The sequence below is a fragment of the Vitis vinifera genome, chromosome 12 (assembly GCF_030704535.1).
Source record: "Vitis vinifera cultivar Pinot Noir 40024 chromosome 12, ASM3070453v1".
In the NCBI taxonomy this organism is placed as follows: domain Eukaryota; kingdom Viridiplantae; phylum Streptophyta; class Magnoliopsida; order Vitales; family Vitaceae; genus Vitis; species Vitis vinifera.
In genome coordinates this window covers 650,413-676,027 of record NC_081816.1, presented here as the reverse complement: position 1 = coordinate 676,027, position 25,615 = coordinate 650,413, and the positions used below count along the sequence as shown (strand labels likewise).

At 30.8% G+C, this 25,615-nt stretch overlaps 1 protein-coding gene and 1 long non-coding RNA gene across 3 annotated transcripts; one reads left to right on the top strand and one right to left on the bottom strand.

The window, feature by feature from the left end:
* Positions 1 to 4,424: 4,424 nt before the first annotated feature.
* Positions 4,425 to 9,785, bottom strand: LOC132254806 (uncharacterized). Its single transcript, XR_009467187.1, has 5 exons — positions 9,644 to 9,785; positions 5,498 to 5,596; positions 5,079 to 5,215; positions 4,862 to 4,948; positions 4,425 to 4,762 (listed from the first exon to the last, which is right to left on the bottom strand). It is a non-coding gene; the product is annotated as an uncharacterized LOC132254806 (long non-coding RNA).
* Positions 9,786 to 15,328: 5,543 nt separating this feature from the next.
* Positions 15,329 to 24,641, top strand: LOC100250562 (ribose-phosphate pyrophosphokinase 4). Of its 2 annotated transcripts, none has more exons than XM_002279739.5 (8): positions 15,329 to 15,494; positions 16,493 to 16,640; positions 18,081 to 18,396; positions 20,169 to 20,264; positions 20,536 to 20,604; positions 20,694 to 20,822; positions 24,090 to 24,189; positions 24,286 to 24,641. In XM_002279739.5, the coding sequence occupies exons 2-8, from the start codon at positions 16,501 to 16,503 to the stop codon at positions 24,414 to 24,416; spliced, it is 981 nt and encodes a 326-aa protein (XP_002279775.2). In that variant the 5' UTR covers positions 15,329 to 15,494; positions 16,493 to 16,500; the 3' UTR covers positions 24,417 to 24,641. The 2 variants fall into 2 exon arrangements, with proteins under 2 accessions (XP_002279775.2, XP_010656932.1); XM_010658630.3 differs by having other exon boundaries at positions 15,347 to 15,494; positions 16,488 to 16,640.
* Positions 24,642 to 25,615: the final 974 nt, after the last annotated feature.

The following is a 25,615-nucleotide window of genomic DNA, read 5'->3' as shown; positions in this document are numbered from 1 at the left end:
TAGATACCTTTTGCTATTTTTTTTTTCCTTTTCAAAATCGATTGTTAACTCTTAATTTCAATATTTTTTTAGTTGAACTTCGAGCTCCATTTGATATCCAATTTTTTGGCAAAAGGTTAGGTCCATAGTCATAGGCTTTAGCCTTGTCATTTTGGTTGAAAACATGACTAGTTGTTGTTAGCATTTTGCCTTTTTTTCAAAGATTTGTAAATTTGAGTTTTGTGAGTTATTTTCTAGCCCTTTTGAATATCATTCTATGATCATTAAGGCCTTGAATTTTTAACTAATTTATGTTTATTATTATCTACCACTTGTCTTATCATGTATAGCTTGAATTTACATGAAAGCATACCCCTTTATGGATGCTTTTATGTGCATTTCAATCTCCTTTCCTCAAATCTAAGGGGGAGTTTGGTACACGGGAATAGGGAGTGAGAATAGACATCTCATTCCTTTTCTCTCTTATTCCTATGTTTGGATAAATGTTAAGAAGGCGGAAATGAAATAAAAAATTATTCCGGCAGAAATCAAATCCAACTTATAAGTCGGATTTGCATTCATTAAAAGTAGGTGGTATTCTGATTCATTAAACCTATTTGATAAAATAAAATAACCTAAATTACTATTTTACCCTCTTATCTTGTTCTTCAAACCCGATGTTTATCTTCTTTACAAAGGTAGAGATCCATTCATCATCCACTTTTTATCTTCTTTGCAAAGCTAGAGACCCACTCATCATCCAATTCTCTGCAACAAGTGATTCTTCCAAATTGAATCAATTAAACCTTCCACGATATTTTAAAAAAAAAAAAATCAATTTCTAATTTATAGGGTTTTGGATGTTCATTTTTATTGTTAGATCTAGGATTCGTCATTGTTTGCTGCAACTAGGTTCTGAAAACTCCCTTCTACATCTTCGATCAGGTTTACCTTATTTTCTCTTTCTTCTTCTACTTCTTTATATGTGTTTCTTCTTCTCTATAAATCGATTAATTTTTTTTTTATTAATTTATGTTTGGAATCTTTGATGTTTCTTTATCTTGTATTAATGGAAACTGGAGAGAAAAATTGAAATGGTTGGAAAAAGATTTTTCGATTTCACATGTTTACAATATTGAAAATTTTTAATGGTTAGGAAAAAAATAAAAATAAAAAAACAAACAAAAACAAAACTTTTGGTTTTTTTTCCCCTTTGTTTATTATTATCGGCGTCTTCCTTTCCTAGTTAAAACTATGGATTCTACCGTCTCACAGAAAATCTGCTGCGTTTCCGAATTTAAATATTATAATAAATAATTTTTAAAAAAAATATATAATTTTATAACTACTTAAGCATGACAAATTATTCAAATTTTTAATAAAAATAATAATTGAATATTTGTGCATTAGGGTTATATGATTTTTTATGGTTAAATATTTATTTATTGAGTATATATATATTTTTTAGTCTTATTATTTAATAACAAAAAACCTCTCAAATTTTATTTTTTTAACATAAAAGTAAAAATAAAAAAATATTTTAAATTATATGTAAGAATATTATTGTAAATTTATTTCTTTTTCATTTCCATTCCTATCATTATCAAACATTGGAATGGAAACAAATAATCATTCCAATCTTGCATTCCTAAGTTCATCCAAATGCTAGAAATGGAATCATCAAATTCATTCCATTCCACTAAGAAATAGGAAAGGAAACAAAATATTATTTCCATTCCCTATTCCGACGTACCAAACACCCCTTGTCATTTTGGTTGAAAACATGACTAGTTGTTGTTAGCATTTTGCCTTTTTTTCAAAGATTTGTAAATTTGAGTTTTGTGAGTTATTTTCTAGCCCTTTTGAATATCATTCTATGATCATTAAGGCCTTGAATTTTTAACTAATTTATGTTTATTATTATCTGCCACTTGTCTTATCATGTATAGCTTGAATTTACATGAAAGCATACCCCTTTATGGATGCTTTTATGTGCATTTCAATCCCCTTTCCTCAAATCTAAGTGTAATAAGACATTTCATGCCTTTTGTGGACTTAATTTCATGTTCATTTGGGAGTTGAGAAAGTGTAGGAGCCCTATAGTTGAACTATGATCCATATCCTTAGCCAACATCACTCATTTTCATAATTTGATTTAAAAATTTTTTTTTTAAATATAGATTATCCTTGAAATATGAGATGAATGGATTATTCTTATCCCTTATGGACTCTTGTTATGCTTGTTAGAGGGATGAAATGTTGGATTATCTATGTAAAATAACTTAGGTTAGTGTTTAAGCTTACATGTCATGCTAGCTAAGTGTTAATTACTTGTTGCCTTGTTTTTGAATCACAAATTGTTTTTATAAATCTAGACTATTTTGCATGTTTTAAATTATTTAGAAGTTGGGATGTATTTGGTATACCAAATTGTTTTTGTAAATAAGCCCCGATTCTTTCATTTTTAATTATTTTTCAGGCTTGAACTTTGATCTAGACATCTTAAATAAACTTAGGAGCTTTGGCCTTGAAAAATTTATTGCTATGCTTCTGGAATAAATTAATATTCTGTGTGCTTGTATGTTGTCCTATTTTTGAGTTATGGAACTTTCATTGAAATCTATACCATTTGGTGTTTAGTTGGGCTGCTTTGGCTTATCAAATGCATTTTAGATATCTTGCATATGTTAGAGAATTTTTTCCCTAATTTTTATTTTACCTCTAATCTTGTTAAATAAATCCATCTTTCACACACTAACATGTTATCTTATTTTGACACTCTTTGTACATCTTGTCGAATCAATACTATTTAGTGTACTTTTAGCCTTCCTTAGCTCATGAAAATATTATGAAAATTTCCAAAAAATGATATACAAAATAATAATAGAAATATTGAGGTTGTTTAGTTTAAAAAAATTGATATATGTATAATATAAGTTGTAATATAATGTTTATAACTTGAAAACATACTTTATGTATATTCATCTAATTTTGATGTATTTAATGATATAAAAGAAATTATGATAATTTGTATAAGTATTTTTCATTTTAAAATTTTGATAATTTTATTCATAAATTTATATTTATTTTGTATTTAGTTATTATATAAAAAACACAATAACCAAAATTAATTTATTTATAATATATATATATATATATATATATATATATATATTTAATATTGATAATGTACATATATATAAAATATGTTCAATTTATATTGTTAAGCATGGTTAGTCGGTTGGTGGTGGGGTTTTTTTGTGAGTGTTCCAATTCTCTTCAAATTTACATTACCTTTTTAAAATGCAATCCCCGCAATCCCACATTAACACCTAATGACATCAAAAAGGTGTATTTAACCACGGGAGTATGAGGAGATTCCCAAGCATGCCAAGCGTGCTAGGTTGGCTTGGGTTGGTTGGCACAAGAATGTGGGTTGGGTTGGAGATTGGGCCCATAGCAAGATTTTTTTTTTTTTTTTTTTAATGGATGATGTGGCACTGAAATATCAATACGCCAACCGAATCGTGAAAATATCAACATATCACCAATATATCAGCAAAAAACAGCTGATTTTATGGAAATACCGTGCCTTCGATATTTTTCTTGCATGTGTCATGTCAGAGGCTGCCAATACACGATATAACGCGACATTTTCATTCTTGATTGTTTGGATGGTAGAAAAACCCTCATTTTACAACTCATTGAGGCATCTTCCTCTTTTTAGTGCTCATTTTCCTTTAGAAAAACTTTGTTTTAGGTTTGGCTTTTTTCTTATTTCTTTATGATTTTTGTAGGTTGTAAGGCTTAGAGGTCCATCTATGAAGGAGCTTTAGGAAAAGATATTTGTAGCTAGACTCTTCCACTAATTTGAGGCCCCTTCAGTGTAGTCTCCATGGGTACAAAGCTCTACTTGTTCTCATGCCCAATAAGAGGAAGAGGAAATAAGATAACACATCAAACAAAATTAATTAAATAAAAATGTTTTATTATTAAAAAAAATAACAAAACTCTATTATGTTCTTGTATTCGTTTTTTCATAACCAAAAGTTTCATAGTACATTGTATATATATATATATAGGAAAAATTTATAGAAAAGAGGTTTTCTTATCGAAAAGCAATTTTTTCATTAACGAGTTCCTTATATTTTCATAATGCAAAGAGTATTTGAACTCCCTTTGGAGACTCTCCTTGGGAGACCCCACTGAAGAAGCAAAACTTCAATAATTTGATAAGAATAGTAGTTTATTTATATATTTAGTTCTTGTACGATGAACTTTTAAAATAACAACGCTTAAAAAACATAGGTGGTGTATTTTTTTTTATTTGATTCTAAATAAAACTTAAAACTAAATAGTACTTAATAGTGTTAATTATTAAGCTGTTTGTTTTTTTAAATATTTTATTATAAAGAAGGAAAAAAATCAATATGTTACTTTTAGCATTAAAAAAATTCAAATAGTTTGGTTTTTTTCTATTCAGTTGAAAATTTTAAGAAATAAGTAACAAGTCAACAAATGCCAACATAGTTCATTAAACTACTATTACAATACTTCCTTGTGTTTTCATAAGCCACTGAAGTAAAATTCACATAGAAGAAATGAATGGCAAAGATGGCAAGAAAACTAGGAAGTCAATAATGTCTCTCTCAATCATGGAAGCCACATGACTATGCTTATGAGGGATAAGTTCCCCAAGACAAGCCATTGTAGAAGGCATTTGAGTTTTTCTTTTTCCCTTGCTTCTTTTTTTTTTTTTTTTTTTGTCTAATGCATACTCCACCTGCAATTGAGTTTGAAATTAAAAAAAAAAAATTAAATACAAAACTAAACAAGATAAATTAAGTTTAATTTAGCTATTAGAGGAACTAGTGTTTCTTACTTGACAAATACAACTATGATGAAGGAACTATACTTCCTTTGCTTCAGCTTTGCCATTACAGCTTCCTTACTCAATTTTGTGGTAACCCTGTCAATATGATCCTCAGGTGTTGGTGATTTCAAAGTCCAGAATTGTTACTTAGTACTAGTTTACATAAAAAGGATAGAGAATATATTGCCAAGTAACTTTTTTCATTTTAAGTTTCTGATGGTACTACCTTATAACATATGTTCTCCACATTGAGATGCATTTCTTTGTGGTTATCTTCTTTTTTGTCCTCTTCTTCATCAAAGTCATTTTCATCCCAGTTACTAGGCATCCATGTAGTAGATGCCAAGTACTAATTACTTTAAACTGTAGTAAGTTGACAAAAAGATCAATAGTTTGTTAATACATGGTTTTATGCCATATAAGCAAATATTTAAAGAAAAAAAGAGGAAGAAAGCATATAGTGAAAATTTAGATGGATAAATGCATTATGAAATACAATTCTAAGCCAACTTCTCCAAATATTGATTGTACAAATTTTTATTTTGTGCTTTTCTTATTTTCTACAACTTTTAAGTGGTAATATGTACAAAACATTTCAATACAATGATGAAATTTAATAGCTCGAAGATAAAAAAATATACACACCTTAATTTCTGCTAAATCTTTGATTCGATCCAAAACTCTCATTTCTTCATCACTATACATACTAATTTCAAGGGAAGCATATATTCTTCTTCAAGGAACCTTAGAAATCCATAGAAAACCAACAAAAGTAAATTATTTGATAAGAAATCCTATGCTAATATAGTAGATACCAAAAAAATAAAACAAAACATAAATCTAGTCATGTTAGACACTGCAACCATAACAATATAAAATAGTAACTAGTACAAATTTCATCATGTATTTGACTTCCTATTCATTAAATTGCATCTAGAATGGAAGCATTCTCTATGCCTTGTAAAAAAAAAATTCTTTGTAAAAAATGATTTTAAAGATATAAGAAATATACGACATTTCAATATCAAATGGCAACAGAGAAGTTAACTTTACCTCAACCTTGTATTATGATAAATTATTTTAGAAAGTAAGTGTTAAAACCTAAGAGAGAAGTATTTTATTAGAGAAAATCTTATAACTTTTATATCAAATTAATGCCAGTGCCTTTTTTTTTAATCAATTGCATATGCACTAAAAAATAGTATCAATTTAGCTTAAACCTAGACAAGCATTTCAATTTTTTGAATACCAAGAAAAGTATATTATCTTCACCTTAATTATTCATGTTTGATTAAACTCAATGTATTCAAAAGTCAATATAAGAAAAGTCAATTTACTCTCACAATAACATGCCCTAATTTCAAGGGATAGGGCATATGCCTCTAAATTTTATTTATTTTTACATTTAACTAAAAATGAATAAAATTGCCAAAAAAAATTATGAAAGAGTAAAATAAATATAAATATACAGAAGATTTCCTCAACTTTAGGAGGAATCTACATAATTTCCAAGAATGATATTTTGTATTCAACGATGACTTAGACTTGAAAACATTTTTTTATGAAAAATACATGCTTTAATCAAAAGAAAGTAGGTGATGATGGGAAAAAGAAAGTAAAGCATTAGGATAGAACAAAAAAAAAAAATTATTGTCAATGAGAGACCTAAAATAGCTGCTAAAAGAAATTAATATTGGGAAAGATTTGAAAGCTTTGCCCGAAAGGGTCTAAAATCATGCAATTCTTAAAGGACACTTCAAGAAATAATTTGTACATGAGGAGAAAATCATTCAACCCTCTTAGAGAGGTTAATCACTAAGTCTTCCAAAATGAAAAATAAACAAAAATAATATATAACTAACTTCCTTCTAGAGTATCGAACTTTACATGACCAATTAACATAATCCAAAAATCACATGAATTTAGCAAGTTTAGATTGGGCATAATTATATTCATGTCAAGCCTTGTAACCTATTCAACAAAAAAGTCATGTTGAATTTTGATTGCTTAATCTACTTAATCCATTTTAACCCATTTCATTAATTGTGTCATAAAGACACAATTATAACCTAATTCATTTAAGGTATCTTTAATCTATAAAAATTTATTAAATTTTATCTATTTAAACAAGTTATAAGAATAAATGATAATTTTTAGCTTATAAGCATCCTTAATTACTCAAAATTTAAATAATTAAACCAATTAAAGTAAATTTAAAAACCGTAAATTTCAAAATATTTTATAAGAAAAACTAAAGGCTAAAGGTTTACTTTATCTTCCATCTTGCAAACATATTGAAATTTAAAAATAAGATAGCTAGATTAGTTAAGATCTAAACATAAATTAAAAATTAGAGTTTAAACTTAAGCAAAATAATATATATATATATATATATATATATATCTAGATAGATAGATAGATAGATAGATAGATACATTTAAAATCTTAAACAAGTAAAATAAGTCAAAATCATATTTACAAGCTTAATAAGTTATAGTCATGTTAATGGGTTAGCAGTGTTAGTTTATACATAATCAAATCTAACCATTTATTAAAGTTATATAGGTTGCATCATATTGCTTGTATAACAAACATGTTGTCTTCATCTTAATTCATCCTAACATAAGGGTTAAATTGGTTTTGTTCAAATTGAGTAAATTTTTAATATTATTTATCTCAACATATGACACAAACACAAAATAGCATGACCAATTGTCATCTATACTTCCCTCATTTGTAATTACTTTCTCTTCTCACAAAATTTAAATCATAGGAATATTTAAAAGTCAAATCTCCAAACTAGGGAAAATCAATTTAACTCTAAATAGGAACAAGTTTCTATCTCTATTGAGATTTTTCTTTTTGTTCTTTGTCTTCTATTAACAAAAGATTGCTTAAAATAGTTAATTTTTTCTATGTTATTCCACCATACCATTATAACTCTCGCAGTTGAGATCAAGGATACCTTTCTTCCAAGCTCAACCCTAAAGGAAAATCGTATACCCAACATTCTCACTAAAGTTGGCATGAAGCATGCCAATATTTTCTAACCCATCAATAAAATTAATGAAATCCAATCTTTTCCACATGCACTACTTAGCAAATAAATAAAGAAAATAAAAAACCTAAAATATGAAGAAGGAGCAATTACAAATCAAGTACTAAATTTCTCAATATCCAAACAAAGAAAAAATAACAAGAAGGAAATTAAATACCAAAATCATGAAAACATTCACATGATTTTTTTTCAATAATTAAATAAAGGAAATACCAAATGGAAAAAATTGAAATCACAAAAAGACGACAATGAACATGAACTTGTTTTGTTCAATAGGGTTATCTTGATAATAATCCCATTAACTAATAAGTGATTGATCTCTAGAAATATATCACAAAGATATAGTTTGCTAGTGAGTGGATTGCAAAAGGGTTGGCTCAAAGATGACGATAATGGTCACTAGACACAGAAATGATGAAAATGATAGTGACTAAAAATAATATTGTTCAATTGGTGAAAAAGAAAAAAAGAAAAAAAGCAAATGGTGGTAAATGAGGTGATGGTTAGTTGTGATGGAAAGAGGTTGGTGAATATTATAATGGTTAATAATGATTGTGATGAGATGTTAGATAAACATGGGGTTGTGGGTGGCTATGACAAAGTATTTTAATGGTGATTTTTTGGATAGATGAGCAAAGGTTGCTTAGAGATAAAGATATGAAAAAATGTTGATGTGATTTTGTTAGGAATGACAACATTAGTATTATTAATGTAGGCAGCAACAGTGGAAAAGCAAAAAAAAAAACATATTTAGAGCTTATGGTAAAACCCTATTTGAATTGACTTCTAAGAAACAAAAAACTTTAAAAAAAAAAAATTATTTTGTTCTTGCTTGACCAATTAAATAGCTTATGACTTAAAACAAAAAGCATATAAAACTATTTAATGTTTTATGAAAGTCTTATAGTACCAATGTTCTCCTTTGAAAATTATGGCTTTATTTTTTTACTTTAACTTCCATTTGAATCCAAAATTAGAGCTATTCTTAAGAGAACTAAGACAAAACTATAGTATAGAGTGAGCTAGGGTTAGATGGCTAGCATCTTAGCGGCCAAATTTATGTCAAGTTTTTCAATTGATCCTAAATTTACTCCTACTTTATTAAAACTATTCAAACCCAAGCTAATAAGAGTGAGATTATCTTATTACCATGAAATCAAGACAAAAGATATCTTTAGTTAAGGTCCAATACTAGATAAGAGTTTCCAATAATAAATTATATATGACAAGTCAACAAAAAGAAATAAATATCATTTAATAAATTATGAAATACAACTCAGAAACTAAAGAAAATAAAAATTACATCTATTGTTTACATGATACATAAGAACGATTAGCTAATGGTTAAAAAGGTGAACATCTTTACTTTTAAAAATAAAATAAAATAAAAGGTGCATCTATGAAACTTAATAAATTAGCAAGATTTGATTATATTTGATTTTTAATATGATTATATTTATTATAAATAATAGATTTCTATGTATATCATCACTAATTCAAATCCAACTAAATCAAGTTTTTTTTTATTTTGTGACCAAAATGACTTGGATACACATACACACATATAGTATTCAAAGTGAAATATTGTCATATCTACACACCATTGTGCTTTAGCTTAATCCCACACAATTCTAATAGCACCAACTATATACAATAAAATGCAAATTAAACTAGCCCATGATATAATAAAAAATAACAAGAGAAATAAAGATAAAAAATGGGACATGTCTTACCTACATCTTCCGACAATGCTGATCAATCTACTAATCTTCATATTAGAAAATTACAAAATCAAACTAAGAGCTTACTTGGTGAAGAGCTTTCTCCACACAAATTTGGCTAAAGCCACTAAGATTGACCCAAACCACAAAGATTGACTCAAGCCCCTTTATATTTGGCTGAATGACTTGGACTTATTTATAAGCCCTTGACCCCTAACAAAACCAAATTGTTATCGATGTGGGACAAGTATTCTAAAATATAACAAATTCTTAATTGAGTAAAAACCAAAAAAAAAATTCCACCCTGAAAGTAAGCTAACCATCATCTCCTCCACCAAATCTATGTCAAGTTTTTCAATTTACCCTAAATTTACTTCTACCTAATTAAAATCTACTCAAACTCAAGCTAAATAGAGTCAAATAGCTTGATTACCATGAAATCAATAAAATAAATAAATAAACATGTCATTAGTTGAGATTCAATTCTATATAAGGGTATCCAATAATAAGTTAAATACAACAAGTCAACAAAAAGAAATAAATATGGTTCAATAAATTATGAAATAAAATTCAACAACTAAAGAAAATAATAAATATTGTTCACATGATATATAAGCCTGATTAGCTAATGCTTAAAAAATTGAACACCTTTACTTTTTTTAAAAAGACAATAAAAAAAATATAAATAAATAAAAATAAATGGATTGATGAGACTTGAAATTAGCAAGATTTGATTATACTCGATTTCTAATGTGACTATATATACTATAGATTATGGATTTTTATGTTTATTTATATGTTTCTAATAGCACCAAACATATATAGTAAACCGTAAATTAAATTAACTCATAATATAAAGAAAAATAATAAGAGAAATAGAGATAAAATAGGGGATATAATATTTACGAGGTTTGATAAGAATTTCTTACCTACATTCTTGGGCAATGATGATCAATCTAATAATCTTCATATTGGAAAATAAAAAAACCAAATTGAGAAGATCTTACTTAGTAAAGAGCTTTCTCGATATAAAATTGGCTAAAGCCATTAAGATTGGCTCAAACCACAAAGATTGACTAAAGTCACTCTATTTTTTAGTTGAAGAACTTGGACTTATTTATAAGCTCTCAAGCCTTAGAAAAATCAAATCATTATCCATGTTAGACAAGGATTATAAAATATAACAAACTCCTAAATGAGTAAAAACCAACAAAACTCCACCTTGTGGAATTGTTGCCACTACCAACTTCTACAATTCCAAAAAGAAAAAATCAACAAGTAACCATCATCTCCTCCAAGCTCCTCCAAACGCCATGCATCTAAAGTTGCTCAAATTCATACCATTATGTCAACAAATTAAGTAGGCATTTGAAGCTTCATTTTTAGTCTACTAACTGCAACTAAATTTTACTATTGTTGAAGTACCTTAATTCAAACATCTTCTTCATCTATCATCTGTAGGTCATTATCTGTCTTATTGACATTTGTTTTGGATCAATTGTTATTATCTCAAGCTCTACCTATTCTGAAGTAGTCATGGTATTCTTCCTTTAGCTTGGCAGATTCATCAAAAGTCACATTCTTGCAAAAAATTACTTTTTTCAAATTTGAACCCAAGTCAATATTTTTTTCATGCCTAATCTAAACACCAAAGGCAATATCTTTTCACGTTTATACTAAGCGCCATGAATATTGTTCTGATCTTGTCTCTCAAATATAATTTAGATTCTTCCACATGAAAGGAAGCAGTGGAACCAAAAATGTGTAAGGAATCATAATCATTTATAGGTTTTTTCTACTATACCTTAATAGAAGTTTTACCCTTAGTTGTACTGGATAGGACATGATCGATACATGCGTAAACAACTATCTTAATTTAAAAAAAAAAAATTGCTCAATCCAACTTTTGAGTATGGGTGGGTGGGTGGGTGGGTGTGGGTGGTATTTCTAACTATGAAGTGTCGAATAATACCCTCATTGGGACATAGGAAAATGGATCATTTGTATTCACCATCATTATCTGATCTCAATATTTGATCTTCTTATGAGTTTTGATCATTTTTTTCCATTTCAAAAACATTCTCAAGATTTCATCCTTATTTTTCATGACATACACCCAAACCCTTAGAGAAGTCATCAATGAAAGTAACAAAATAGTGAATACCTCCCAAGGAAGCTATTTTAGTTAGCCCAAATATAATGTAAGATACTTTTAGTAAGATGGGTTGCAATACCAAATTTAACTCTTATTTGTATTCGAAAAAAACAATGCTCACAAAATCCTAGTTTGCAAGTTTTCACACCCTTCAATTTACTTTTTTTCACTAAATTTTGTAAAGTATTTTCAACTGCATGTCCTAAATGCATATGTCATAGCCTTGTAGTTTCTAGCTCTTTATCATCATTAGTAGTTGTAATTGTTGATCCAACAATCATACTGCTTTGAAAGTAGTATGAATTATTCTTCCTTGTTCCGTTCATTACCATAATTTTATCTAACATAACTTTCAAAATCTTATTTTTCATAGTAATAGTGAACCTTATGGATTCTAATATTCTAATGAGATGGGATGCTTCTTCATACTATAAACATACAGAACATTTGTCGAATTTTAATCGATTTGTCATGAATCTTTAACTGGATGGTACTATAGGGATAACCCAGATTACTTTGTTCCCTATACCCAAGACCAGTTAAGGTACATGCAACTTTCCTAGGGCTTTTAGATCCTAGCAATGGAAGCATAGATATCAAAACTTTTCCTAAAATCTAAAGTTCAATGTTTTACCTCATATTTGGATGTTCTCATATCAATTCCTATCAATGAAAAATATGTTAAATCCATAGGGAATCTTATAAACAAAGCAATATTTTGCCCAATAGCTCCTTTTTTATTCCAATTACTCAAATGGTCGAAATCTCACATAGGGTCAAGGTTGTGGTTCTCTCGCGCTAATGAACAAGAAGCAAGAGTAAAGCTCTAACCCCTTAAAAGTGGTATTTATAGGTTTCCCATGGGCTTTAGTGACTAGAGTGCACCTTGGGCTTGGATCACTTACTCTAGTCTAAAAAGAGTTATAATTGATTAATTAATCCAATTCAGCACCAATTAACCAATTAGATCAATCCAAAAAGATCGTTTGCAAGTTCTTATGTAATCTTACATATTTACCAAAATGCCCTTTGTATACAAGTGAACTAAGAACTCATATAACCCTTATCAAGGAATATGAGTTTAAGCGAAGATAATAGAGACCCATAGGAAAATACTGACTCTCTCATTATCTAATTCTAAAGCTGACTCAACATCCCACTATGAGTTTCCAATGCTTTATGTATCTTACAACGAGACATAAGTGTTCAATCTATAACCTACTATCCACTGTATGTAGCTTCCTCATGAACGGGTGTCCTCAATCTAATAAGGTGAATGCTATCAACATCTCAATATTACCTTTATCGTCATTAGTTTCAAATCCTCTTATTGTGTGATCAACTTTACTTTAGCTCATAAAGAGAATATGTCAAGTTTCAATCAAAGAACTACTATGACCATACATTTCCAAAACACACTTTCTTAGGTAACTCAAACTCTAGAAAATATCATGGTGCCTCTATTGAGAATACTTATTATCATCAGCTTCCATCAATAGTGACCCATGTTAGGATTGAGCCCCTAAAAGCAAAACATGATGTAACAAAGTTAGACTTAACTATCACCTTACTATCCTTTTGGTGTATTAACATTTATTTGAGCAACCCATGTTTACTATATTGTACATGACTTTGGTGCATTACGAGTTGCACAGAAGATACAAATCATGAGTTCCTTGTAAGTAGATGAGTTGTTCACAGTTGGTTCATAGATTTGGGCAATCCAGTAGAAACTGTATTGTACCACCTCCTAATTGAAGGGATAGCTTGTTTAGGCGATTGGGATGGGTTTCCCTTGGTGAGTGCACTAGTATATATGATGCACATTGGATAGGACCTATATTGAATCATGACGCAATGCTATCAATTGTCATGATTCACCAAGCTACTATACTATATGGATTCTCAATTTTGAGAGGATATTGAGTTTGTGCCAAAATCAACAAAAGGTTTTAACATATGGGTGAAACCTTAAAGTGGTCATATATCCCTATGAGTTGGGTTACTATTGATGGAGGCTAATGGCAATAGGTATTCTCAATATAGGCACCATGATATCTCATGGGATTGAGACAGTGTATCCTCTTGGGTGATCCAAAGGACATGCAATCATAAAATTTTGTGGTCACAGTAATTCTTTTAGTGGAATTTAACGTATGTTCCTTAGAGTTCAAATATGTCAATTGATCACCTGATAAGTGGGATTTGTAACTCAAGGATTTGAGAGGTAATCTTGATAGGTGATAACACTTCCTTGTTAGATCACATAATAAGTATTATCTCGTATTTTTAAAATTTATATTCATACATTTTTTAAAGAATCTAAAAATACAAGTTCTGTTTAAAATTAATGACTTTCATTTGTTTACCTGTTTCACATATTAAAAAAAAAGTTAATTAATTAATAAAAAATTTATATTCATGTATTGTTGATAATAAATAAATTAATACTAAATTTATGTTACTACAATTTTTTAATATTTTATAAAGAAAGAATTTGAAATAAAAGTTTTCTTTTAGTACCAATAAATTAATAACAAATTCATATTTGTGTATTATGGATATTCATATTATATCATTTACAATTAAATAAACTAAGTAAATTTATGTGTTATATACTATTAATATTTATTGATATAACAAAGAATAAAAGTTGTTGTAAGGATTTCTTTGATAGAAAAAGTTTACCAAATAGGATCTAAATATCTACACCTCTCAACTTACTGCTTGCTTTGGCTGCTAAACAATTGGTATTGTGGTTAATACTTTAATTAACAAATAACCAATTCAAGTTGAATTTGACTCAACTTCTAACTCAAAATATTCAATCCAATTTCATTTTTCTTAGTCTGAGATTAAGGTGAGGTTGGTCAGGTTTTATTTTTCTATATATTTATATCAAAATTCAAATAAAAAATAAGACAAAATTGTAAAACAATAACAAAAAAATATCAAATAAATTTTATGTCTTTGTAAAAAAAAAAAAAAAAAAAGTATATGATATAATTATAATTTGAAAAAATTTCTTAGCAATCTAAAAAAAATAATTAAAATAAATATTATTATATATGATGATATAAATTATAAATATTATCAAAATATTAAATAATGTTTAGGTCAGGCTTCAATTATTCAAACCTTGGTTTGAGGTCAACTCAATTTTAGTTCAAGTTGAAAAAATTAAGTTTGACCAAACGTGGGGTTGGGTTTATTCAATCCATCATCCAAGTTGCACCTCTATTGTTACATTATTATTTTAAGATGATATTAATATAATATCAATTTAAATTATCTTGATGGATAATTAATTATAAAATTAATATATTAATGAATATAAACTATATAAATTAAAAAATTAAAATTATTTATCAAATTTTGAAAAGCTGAAAAGAACTTAAACTTTAATAAATTGAACATTGAAAATCTTAAAAAGGTTTCGTATAGATCAAACCATCTTATAAACCGCTTGATCTAATTCTATGACAAAAATTGCGTATCGGACCAGTTACAGCCCAAATGCCCTATCATTCAAAAACTGGGCCTGTCCAGCCCATTATTAGCCCACTGATTTCATGTATCCCCACTTTACCTTTGAACAAAACGCTGCTTTTCTGTCGAGGACGAAAGTATTCGGTCTCTGCTTTTACCCAGAAGCCTTCGATCATTCCTTCTCCAAGCGCTGCGTTTACGTCGTTCCCCGAGTTCAAGGTACTCTTGCAATCTCATTTTCCTTTTCAGAATCGACTTCTAGCTTAGATACAAACGTTTGGATGCTGAGAAAAATAATGAGAAAAATGATGTTTTGAAATCGTGAATTTTTTCATCAGTAAGACTCGAGTCTGGGTTAGTTGATTTGGGTCTTTTTTTTCTTTGGAATGTTGGCAGCAACGAAAGTGAGAGGGATAATATAGTGATCAAAATGTGGTTTTCCTTTATTTTTCTTTACTTCGAGTGCTTTATAATTTGGAAATGCTATTGCTGGATGTTTTGAATTCTAGGGTTTCTCTTTACTGCCGTGGAACCATTTCCAGATTCGATTACAGCTCAGACTGAAAATTTTGTTTGATTACGGTCTTTGTTATTAGGGAATGTTTTCTTGTATAAAAACTATTTCATTTAGATACAGGGAAATGTTGTTTTAATTTTTTTTTTGCTCTATTCTCTTGGAAACCAAACAGTGTTAGGGGTTGTCTTTGAATGCCTTTAACTTGTTATTGCTATTGTTTAATGTTTTGAATCCTAGGATTTCATTTTGGACCATGGCTCAAGCTAGAATTTTTATAAAATTAACAATCAGAGAACAATATCTTGGATGATGGTATCAAAAAACGATTTGGATTGAATTTTTTGTGATCTTATGGGTGAATTTATTATGATTGTTATAGTTAAATAACTAATTGGAGTTATTTCTTCCTTTTAATCAAATAACCCATTAATAAATATGGGGAATCTGAAGGGAAATACATGTTATAATAGGGGTGCCTTGGAAAGAAAAAAGTCTACAAACTCCTCGTACTTTTGTATATACTATAGTACATACTATAGATATAGATATAGATAATATGTATTTATATACGGGGATAGGGTAAAATTTCAAAATCATAACACATCATTGGATGATAATCTATTTTAATTAAAATAGGTTGGTTTGCGATTTATAATATAAGATTTCCATGGGACCCATTTGAGAATGTTATTTAGGTTAGTTTGAGGAATGGAAGAAGGGGTTCTGAGAGTGATGGAGAAGCCAAACGAGAAGCAAATACTCTTATTCTATTGCATGGAGTCGGAGGACCTTGCTCGCAAAGTGGCTGAACAATCCCCCCTTATTCAGCTTCAATCCATTAACTGGAGGTCCTTTCTCTCCTTCTCTGTCCATATCTACTCCCAATTCTTTTTTATTATCTTTGATTTTTCAACACTATTAACTCATTAATCTTCACTTTGTTCTTTCTGTTATTTCTGCACTTTATATTCCCTTTCTTTCATTAATTTGAAGTGGATATCCCTGCTTTTTCACTGTTGTGTAGTTCAAATTTTGTTATTTTCTGCACTATATGTTGCTTTTTTCTCATGAATTTGGAGTGTGTATTTTCCCTTGTTTTTCCATTTAGTTCTCCCTGGGCTTGGCTTGTTTTGAAATTTTATGCATTTTATTTTGCTTTTCTTTTTTCTAATGATTATGTAGCAGGTGTTTTTCCTTTTCTGCATGTAGTTTTTCCTGGGATTAGTTTGTTTTCTTATTGTTGCATTTTATATTTCTTATCTGTTGAATGTGAAGTGGGTATGTTGCTTTTCACTATTTGCTTCGCTGGACTATTTCATAAATGCTTTAAGTTATATTTATATTTCTCTCTTGATATTTGAAGTGAGCATGTTGCTTTTCACCATTTAGTTCTCTAGACCTTTTTTTCCCCTTTTTTTCTTTTTGGTTATTTGTGCATTTACTATTGTTTTTCTCTCATGAATTTGAAATGGGTATGCTGCCTTTTACCAAGTGGTTCTCTGATTATCTGTATATTAATAAAAATAAAAAGAACATACATTTTTGTGCCATCTTATATGATCTTTGTCACTGTCACAGTTTGACAAAGCAGTTCATGTTACCAAGAATTGTATTACTAAACATGTTGAAAAAAAAATTTCTTGACCTCATTGAAACAGAAATTAGAGGCATATTATACAAATGACCAGCTAAATTGTAAATGAAGCATGAGAGTCCAATGAGGAATAAAGCCAAAGAAAACCACCAAACTAACTTGGCATGTACTCACCTCAAAATTTACGAAAGACAGAGCACCCCTCTCTGCAAGCAGTAGCCCAAGGTGTCCAAGCCAAACACATACACACACACACACACCAGATATATATATATATATATATATATATATATATAATTATTTGATTAATTAATTAAAAATCCAGAAAGTTGCTCTTTAAGCAAGTATCCCCATTTCCAATGATCACCTTTCTATCTTGTGATATAAGTAATCTATCACCTTCATTACAAATTTTTTTCCATTTTAAGGCCGACAAGGAGAGCACTAATTTCTGTTTTCTTTCATGGTTTGGATTACCCAAAATAATGGAGTAAGCGTAGATGATATGATACATATTTTCTCTTGGAAAAATTCATTTTATGAATTTTTGTTTTTATGTGTCACAAAAATATATCTAGAGTTAAGTCACAGTTGGGTTTAATCTGTTTTTTAGCAAGAATGTTGTCATTTAGTCTAAGTGATGACTTTTTTTTATCTGAAAAGCGATAATGATAAAATTTTATGCATATGTCAGGAGTTTTGATGATGGATTCCCCAATCTATTCATAAACAATGCACAATATATCCGGGGCCAACATGTTGCCTTTTTGGCATCCTTCAGCTCTCCAGCAGTCATCTTTGAACAGCTTTCTGTCATATTTGCCCTTCCAAGACTGTTTGTTGCTTCGTTCACATTGGTTTTACCCTTCTTCCCAACTGGCTCCTTTGAGCGAATGGAAGAGGAAGGGGATGTAGCTACTGCATTCACCATGGCAAGGATATTGTCAAATATTCCGATATCAAGGGGAGGTCCAACCAGTCTAGTCATCTATGATATACATGCTTTGCAGGTTGTTTTTTCTTGCACTGAAAATGATCATTGATGCTTCTTTTTAATTGTTTGCTTCTTTAATAATGCAACTTTTTTAGATTGCTCAATTTATGTGCCATTGTTGTAATCACTTTGATTCTGCCATATTTACATACCCATTCCTTCGTTCTATACCCTTCTTTTGGTTCATGAACTAGGGGATTTTAAAGGGTTAGGAAAATTCCTTGCCATGTAGTATAACTGAAAAAAATTTTGTTTTTCCTTTTTTTCCCAATTTGAATTTATTTACTTGGTATTTCAAAAGGTTTAAAAGACTATCTAAATTGGGATAAATTTCGAAATTAAGTATGAGGATGTCTTTTCATTTAGTTAAGAATTTTCAAGGATATTCATTTCCAATGGGTTGTAATAATAATTTCTGATTGTAGATATAGATGTGGGAGGACCCGAAATCAAGACCTCCATTTAAGAAGAGACAGACCTGATACCATGTTAAGTTATCAGCATTCCTAAAAACTGAAGCTGTTAGGATTTGAATCCATGGCGTATATCATATATTTGACCAAAGCCTTGGTTGTGAGCTCACTATTATAGGTAACCTAAGCCTGGAGTGGCGTGTGAAGAAGTGAGATAGGGAGAGCATGAGACTGACAATTACAGAAATACTTTATGATTCAAAGCACCTATATGTGTGTGTATGCCTGAAATTAGCAAACTTTGCTTGTATAACAATGTTTAAGCATGCCTACATGTGCGTTTCTCTGTTTATGATATATTTATGTGTGCATATAAGCCGTCTAACTAAAAAATTTATTAAATATACAAAGGAGTCAAAAACATGATGAAATAAATGATCTTGTTTCAACTTTCAGCCTTAGGTAAACTTTTTCTTGTTATGATCCAAGCTCTATTTTAAGAGAGCACCATCTTAAGAATTTTTTAAATATATTGAAATGAGTAAATGGAATGCATTATTTACTCCAATTCCAACTTCTTGTAAGCAATTACTAGTGAAGCATTTCTCCCAATTTATTAATTCATGAATGAAGAGTAGGAGTGGTGCATCCTATGCCTACCTCATCCTTAATATTTGTTTTCCAACTGTAGTTGGGTGTATTGTTCCTTCCCTAATCCACAAATATTGTCTTGTTTGTGTTTTGGATGATAAACAATCTACCTGCATTATCATCTAGATTCTCTTTATTTAAGCTTAGAAATATTCAATTTTTTGTTTGATTGAGCCACTAACCATAAACCCAGTTCATGATAGCATTTAACTCCTATGTCTAACAGCAGAAGTAGAAGTAGTTACTATTGTGGTTTGATTGAATTTTATGCTTGGGAATTGTAATTTAAAAAGTTTTATTATAAATAAGAATAATTATAATATTTCTTTAAAATTTTAATGAAATAAAAATCTGCTTATCTTATCATGTTTTAGAAAAAGCATGGGCTCCATGCTTTTTCAAAACATAGCAAATCACATTGATAGGTGGGGACCATGATTGAGAGTTCTATCCAAATTGCATTCAGACCTTCAAATGCTGCTTTTAGCATTTGAGAAGCTCTCCCAAACAGGTTTAGTTTGTTTCCATTTTGTTCATAATGGATTTTTATTATGCAAAGTATTCCACTATACTTACGAAGATTCTGTTCATTTGTCCTGTATATAAGCATGACATCTGTCTTAATGACATGCAGCTGTGGAGCATCCATAGAAAGTTGGACTTTTATTCTCTATTTCTATCATGTGGGACAACTGGATCTTTATCTCTTCTTAACTTCTTGCAGGAAAGATTTTATTTTAGTGACCATGTTTTGCCTCTATTTGAAACTGGGATTCCTCTGTTGAAGCAACGTCTTCACCAGCTTCCTGATACTGACAATGTAAGTATACTCATGTAATTTCACCGTGATAAATAAGAAAAAGAAAAACACCAATAGAAAGAAAAATGGTCAAGTCTTGCATCCATGGCCCAAATACTTGCAAGGTATTAACCAAGAAAGAATTCCAACCATTATTTAATGAGTAATAAGGAAAAGCAATAATGCTGTGGGCTTCGAGTAATAAGGAAAAGCAATAATGCTGTGGGCTTCTTCCCAAAATCCTCTTAATTATTTTTCTATGAGCTTCAGTTTGATGATTTTTATCTTCCAGGTAGTTGTTGCATTTCCAGATGATGGAGCTTGGAAGCGATTCCACAAGCAGTTGGATCATTTCCCGATGGTTAGTTGAATTTATGCTCAACTACATTCACAAATTTCTTTTTGTCATTAATCTTTTGAATCATTTTGGATGTTGACATCAAATGATAGGTGGTGTGCGCTAAGGTCCGTGAAGGCGATAAGAGGATAGTTCGACTTAAGGAGGGCAATCCTGCTGGCTGTCATGTAGTTATTGTTGATGATTTGGTGCAATCAGGAGGCACCCTTATCGAGTGTCAGGTAATTGTTATCTAGTAATTACGTACCCCTACTCTTCATAGGTTTTTCAAGTATGTGCTTCAGAACTTGGAGAATGCATATTTGTTTGTGATCAGATTGCAATCACTTAGTTGCATAGAGCAAAATCCTCCAATTTTTGTTTGAAGTCCTGACTCATTCACATTGCATTTACAACCCAAATATTTTTTCAATGAAAATATGTGGCTGAAATTTCTCTTGATCGTTTTTTCCTTCTCAATTCTCTTTTGGATTTTTTTTTTTTTCATAGCATATGAAATATTAATTCCTGAATCCTGAATTGCTCCATCGTCACTGTTTAAGCTGTGGGATAATTGTTTTCATGATGCAAAAATAAATTATTCAAAAGTTAAACTAATCTATTGTGCATGAATGAATCTTCAGTTATTTAGTTATGTTTTTTCAAGATGAACTTTGATCTATTGCTTGTTTATAAGAAAACAGGAAAGAAATGCTTAAGGTGATGATGAAACAATAGTGCTACTAACTAGGTAGGTTCTTATTCTTTTTCTTGTCAGTTTCTCTTTTGACAACAAGTCCACTTGACAGTGTTAGCTTGCGCATCAATTAACTTGGCCCACTCATGAACAAAGCTTAACCCATTATTTAGATCATTTGGTTTTCTCACTTATTAAACCCGCATTTTTAAGTTTATCTATAAAAAAAACTAATTAAATCCGCATTTCTTTGGTTCTGCCCTTCTTATGGTTCCTTTAATTTAAACTGTACCAATATTTCAATTGCTCATCTGTTTCTAGTTATGCCCTTTCTCGTCTTGCAATTCACTATTCCGATATCCTTATATCAGTTTTTAATGAGCATACTGCTTCTTGATTACTCAACATTCTGAATCATGTGCAATTTAAAGGTACAATCTGTTGGATTTGCAATGTTAGAGCAAAGGTTTAATATGGCTACGGGCTTACAGTCACTACAAAAGCACTCCTTTATTTGGTTGGAGGTCTCTCATTGAGGTTGTTTTTTAAATAAGGCCTTTACCATTTAATTTCTACATCCAATCCTCTTGGATGAAACCTTCTCTGCAGTCAGCTTGATCATCACAATCACCTAGCTCACCTGGCTCTCTAGCTTGCTTGATTGAATTCATGGAACAGACTGACTTCCTGGTATTGGATTAAGATAGTCATAGGGCTAAGCAACAAAATATGATAGGGAGATAGGATATGGAGATTGCCCATAAGATTTACTGATTTCTCAATCCACTCTGTGGCTGTTACTCCTGGACATTCAAGTCTACAGATTAGGTAATGGATAGCTTGCTAACTGAGGAGCCTCTATGCTTGACAGGTCCATTGGGATTTCCTTCCTCTGGAGTGATTTCTTTGGTTGATGGTTTTTATTTATTTATATCATGTCTTAGGCTTTCTATCATGTTCACAGCGTTCTGCTTCTATTTGTCTAGATGTGATCCAGGTTCAAGTGCTTGAAGAGCATTTCTACCAAAACAAATATGATTACCTAGATAAAATATTTCCTTTATTCTTCCTCTATATTGTTTATGGAATCTTTTTGGGTTGTTGCTAGCAAATACCACTATTTGGTTTTGGTTTTGGATCTTAAGAAACTGGATTCGAGAAAAGGGAGGGGGGTAAAGGGGTCAGGGAGAAAAAGAATTTTTTGCCTTCTTTCCGTTCTGAGAGGGAACTCCGAAAGCTAGAGAGTTCAGTCAACTACGATTGCTCTCCATCCATAAGGGGAAAGGGGAGGGGTGCCAGAATTTAGGGAAGGGGTTGATCTTGGCTCAGGAAGCTTTAGTGCCCAGTAGGAGTCTCTTTTTTGGGGTTGTAGTAGGGGTTTCTTTTTTCTCATGTCTTGGGGTTTCTTTTAGTGCCTAGTAGGAGGGAACTCTGAAAGCTAGAGAGTTAAGTCAACTACGATTGCTCTCCATCCATAAGGGGAAAGGGGATGGATGCCAGAATTTAGGAAAGGGGTTGGTCTTGGGCTCAGGAAACTTTAGTGCCCAGTAGGAGTCTCTTTTTTGGGGTTGCAGTAGGGGTTTCTTTTTTCTCTTGTGTCTCAGTTTCCTTTGTGGCTGTTTGTTGTTAGGGTGGTGGGTTTTTCTTCTCTTTTCTCCTGCTTGCCGATCAGGTCTAATTGTATACTCCGTGTGTACTTTGTTGTGCCTTTTGGCAAGTGCTTTTAATATATCCTACTTATTTGCCTATAAAAAAAAGATTATTTCCACAGGAGATCCAGACCCATGTTTTTTTTCTGATCCTTCTATAAAATGTTTGAGCCTTTATATATACATTTTTTTTGGTTTGATTCAAAGAGAGCTCATCCTAATTACCTTAATTAATGAATGTTTATTTCCTACTAGAAAAATGGGAAAACAACACCATGAATTTCAAAATAATATTTTCTTGGTGAGTGGGAAGGTCTAGTAGATGGGTAGTCATGGAGGAACAAAAAAAAATGTAATTCAATTAAAAATTAGAAAAATATATATATATATATATATATATATATATATATATAAACCGTTAGAAGATGCATATAGAAGGCCAAAGAGGGATTGTATTGGAAGTTATGAACATTTGGTTTGGTGAGAGACTATATAATATGGTGACTAGTTACAAATTATTTTGTTTCCTCTCATTTGATTTTTTTTTTTTTTTTTTTTTTTGCAAAATAAACAGCTTAGTATTGTCCGTCTCCTAGTATTGACTTGGCTATGTCAACAGGGAAAATCCTTTTTCCCTTGGAAATGAAGTCATTTTGCAGTACTTTGCATGTTGAGGAGCAAACCCATTTTCTTTTCCATGTCATCTTATATGAGGTATCAGATGGATATTTTGAGAATTTTGAGCAATGACATCATTTCCATGTTCTGGTTGTCATTTCCAGTGATAGTTTATCCTAATTTTATCTGTGATGACTCCATCATAGAGGATGGATTTGTATCTTCAAATGGCATGGTTTCACCCATTAATAACCATTAGATAATGTGCTCATCAGTAACTCAAAAACGTTGTAAAATGGAGATTGCCCTATGAATTTTTGGCCCTTATAATGCACATTTGATTAGAGAAGATTAAGACTTTTTTTCCCCTTTTCTTACCTCATGTGGAACTGTCATATAGTTTGATAGGATGGACGTACATGATTGGGCATGTAAGAACAACAAGTAGCTTGTATCATGCATCAGTATTGAACTTAAAATATTTATACTGCTTATGGAACTTAAAATTGTCTTTTCCCCTCTCTTTCCTTGTTTGGGTCTACCAGAAAGTTTTGGCAGCTCATGGTGCTTCCAAGGTGAGTGCTTATGTCACTCATTCTGTGTTTCCTAAGCGATCCTGGGAGCGATTCATTCACAAAAACGATGGTAATTATCCGCATTGCCTTATCTATCTTCCTTTTACGGATACATTACTAACTTGTTCTTAATTTCTATTTGGCTTTGATGCTCAACTTTCAAAAGGTTCGGAGAAGGCATTTACCTACTTTTGGACCACGGATTCTTGCCCTCTCACTGTGAAAGCAATAGGAAATAGAGCTCCTTTTGAGATTTTGAGTCTTGCAGGATCCATTGCAGATGCTCTTCAAATCTGAAATGCAATTTGATGGGGTTTCTATTCTGGAAGTCCCATAGTAAATTGCATGGGGTTCAGATGCTAACAGGAAACCTGTAACTTAAAGAAGCCCTTTTCAGGGATCTTATCCTTCAATAAACTTGGACTGCTTAACCCTGCTCCCGAGAGAGACTTGAATACTTGACTTACTAATAAGTTAACCAAAATTTTCAGCAACTTAATTTAAAATGTTTGGTTACTCAAAGAAGCCTGCTGTGTCAATTTCTTCTTTGTTCTTGAGACTCGAAAGAACCTGGACAATAGTTGGTGATAATCGTGTGGTAGTGATCGGCGGCACTCTATTTTCTGAGTTAAGAGCCCAAAAATCACGCACCCAGGCGATCCAAAAATAATGCATGATAAGCCATAGGGGTTTGATGTTGGTATTCTGGTAATAATGATCGGCAGGTTATGGGCGGCATGCCCGCATTTTGATCGACAGTCCGAATTCTTCCATTTTGAAATCTGCTTGGAAGCTTGCTCTTAATTTTTTACCCAAAAATTATCTGCATAAAAACACCAAAAAGGTCTTGTAGCATTATCTTAATAAGAACTTGGGAGTCCCACAGGGACAACTGTGAAAGGAATGGTTGGGGGTTTACTTCAAATTCCCTACTGAACTGAACGGTATTGCAAACATCTAGAGAAGAAGTCGGGCAATAAGCTAAACAAGGACAAATTTCCCTCGCACGCCTGCTGTCTGAGTAAATAGACTGGTGCTTGAAGCCACATTATTTCTATTGGCATCCTCAAATAGAGAATCAAACACTGAGCAATGTTTTTATATTGATGACAGAGAGGCCCAAGTGAAAATTAGAACTTAGAAGTCTTTACCAATCCAATCAACCAGGAGAGGCATTGGTCTTGCTCCTCCATCTTGCTCAGTTTATAGGAAATCATCTATAATGATCTTCACATTAAATAAAATGGCCAGTGACAACCAGAGGCTAAAAGAGTATTTAGCTATAAGAGTACTTAATTTTTTATTTAGTGCTAAATCTTGGTCAGCAGATGAGCTTCAACTAGAATCCCACTTTCCCTAATCTCCGTTTGTTTAGATAGAAAATTGCTCACTGAACAATATTTTGATTTCCTTTTTCCATTTAAAAACCCCTATCTATCTTGATGGGTATCATCTGATTTTACATGGTAGGTAGGTAGGAATTGAATATGATAAAG

What these genes read in the sequence shown, in the direction of transcription:
- LOC100250562 (XM_002279739.5), top strand. Translation starts at nt 16,501, where the DNA reads ATGGAAGAAGGGGTTCTGAGAGTGATGGAGAAGCCAAACGAGAAGCAA. An exon ending in ATGATATACATGCTTTGCAG is followed by an intron (nt 18,397 to 20,168) that starts GTTGTTTTTTCT and finishes AACTTCTTGCAG; the next exon opens with GAAAGATTTTATTTTAGTGA. An exon ending in ATTCATTCACAAAAACGATG is followed by an intron (nt 24,190 to 24,285) that starts GTAATTATCCGC and finishes AACTTTCAAAAG; the next exon opens with GTTCGGAGAAGGCATTTACC.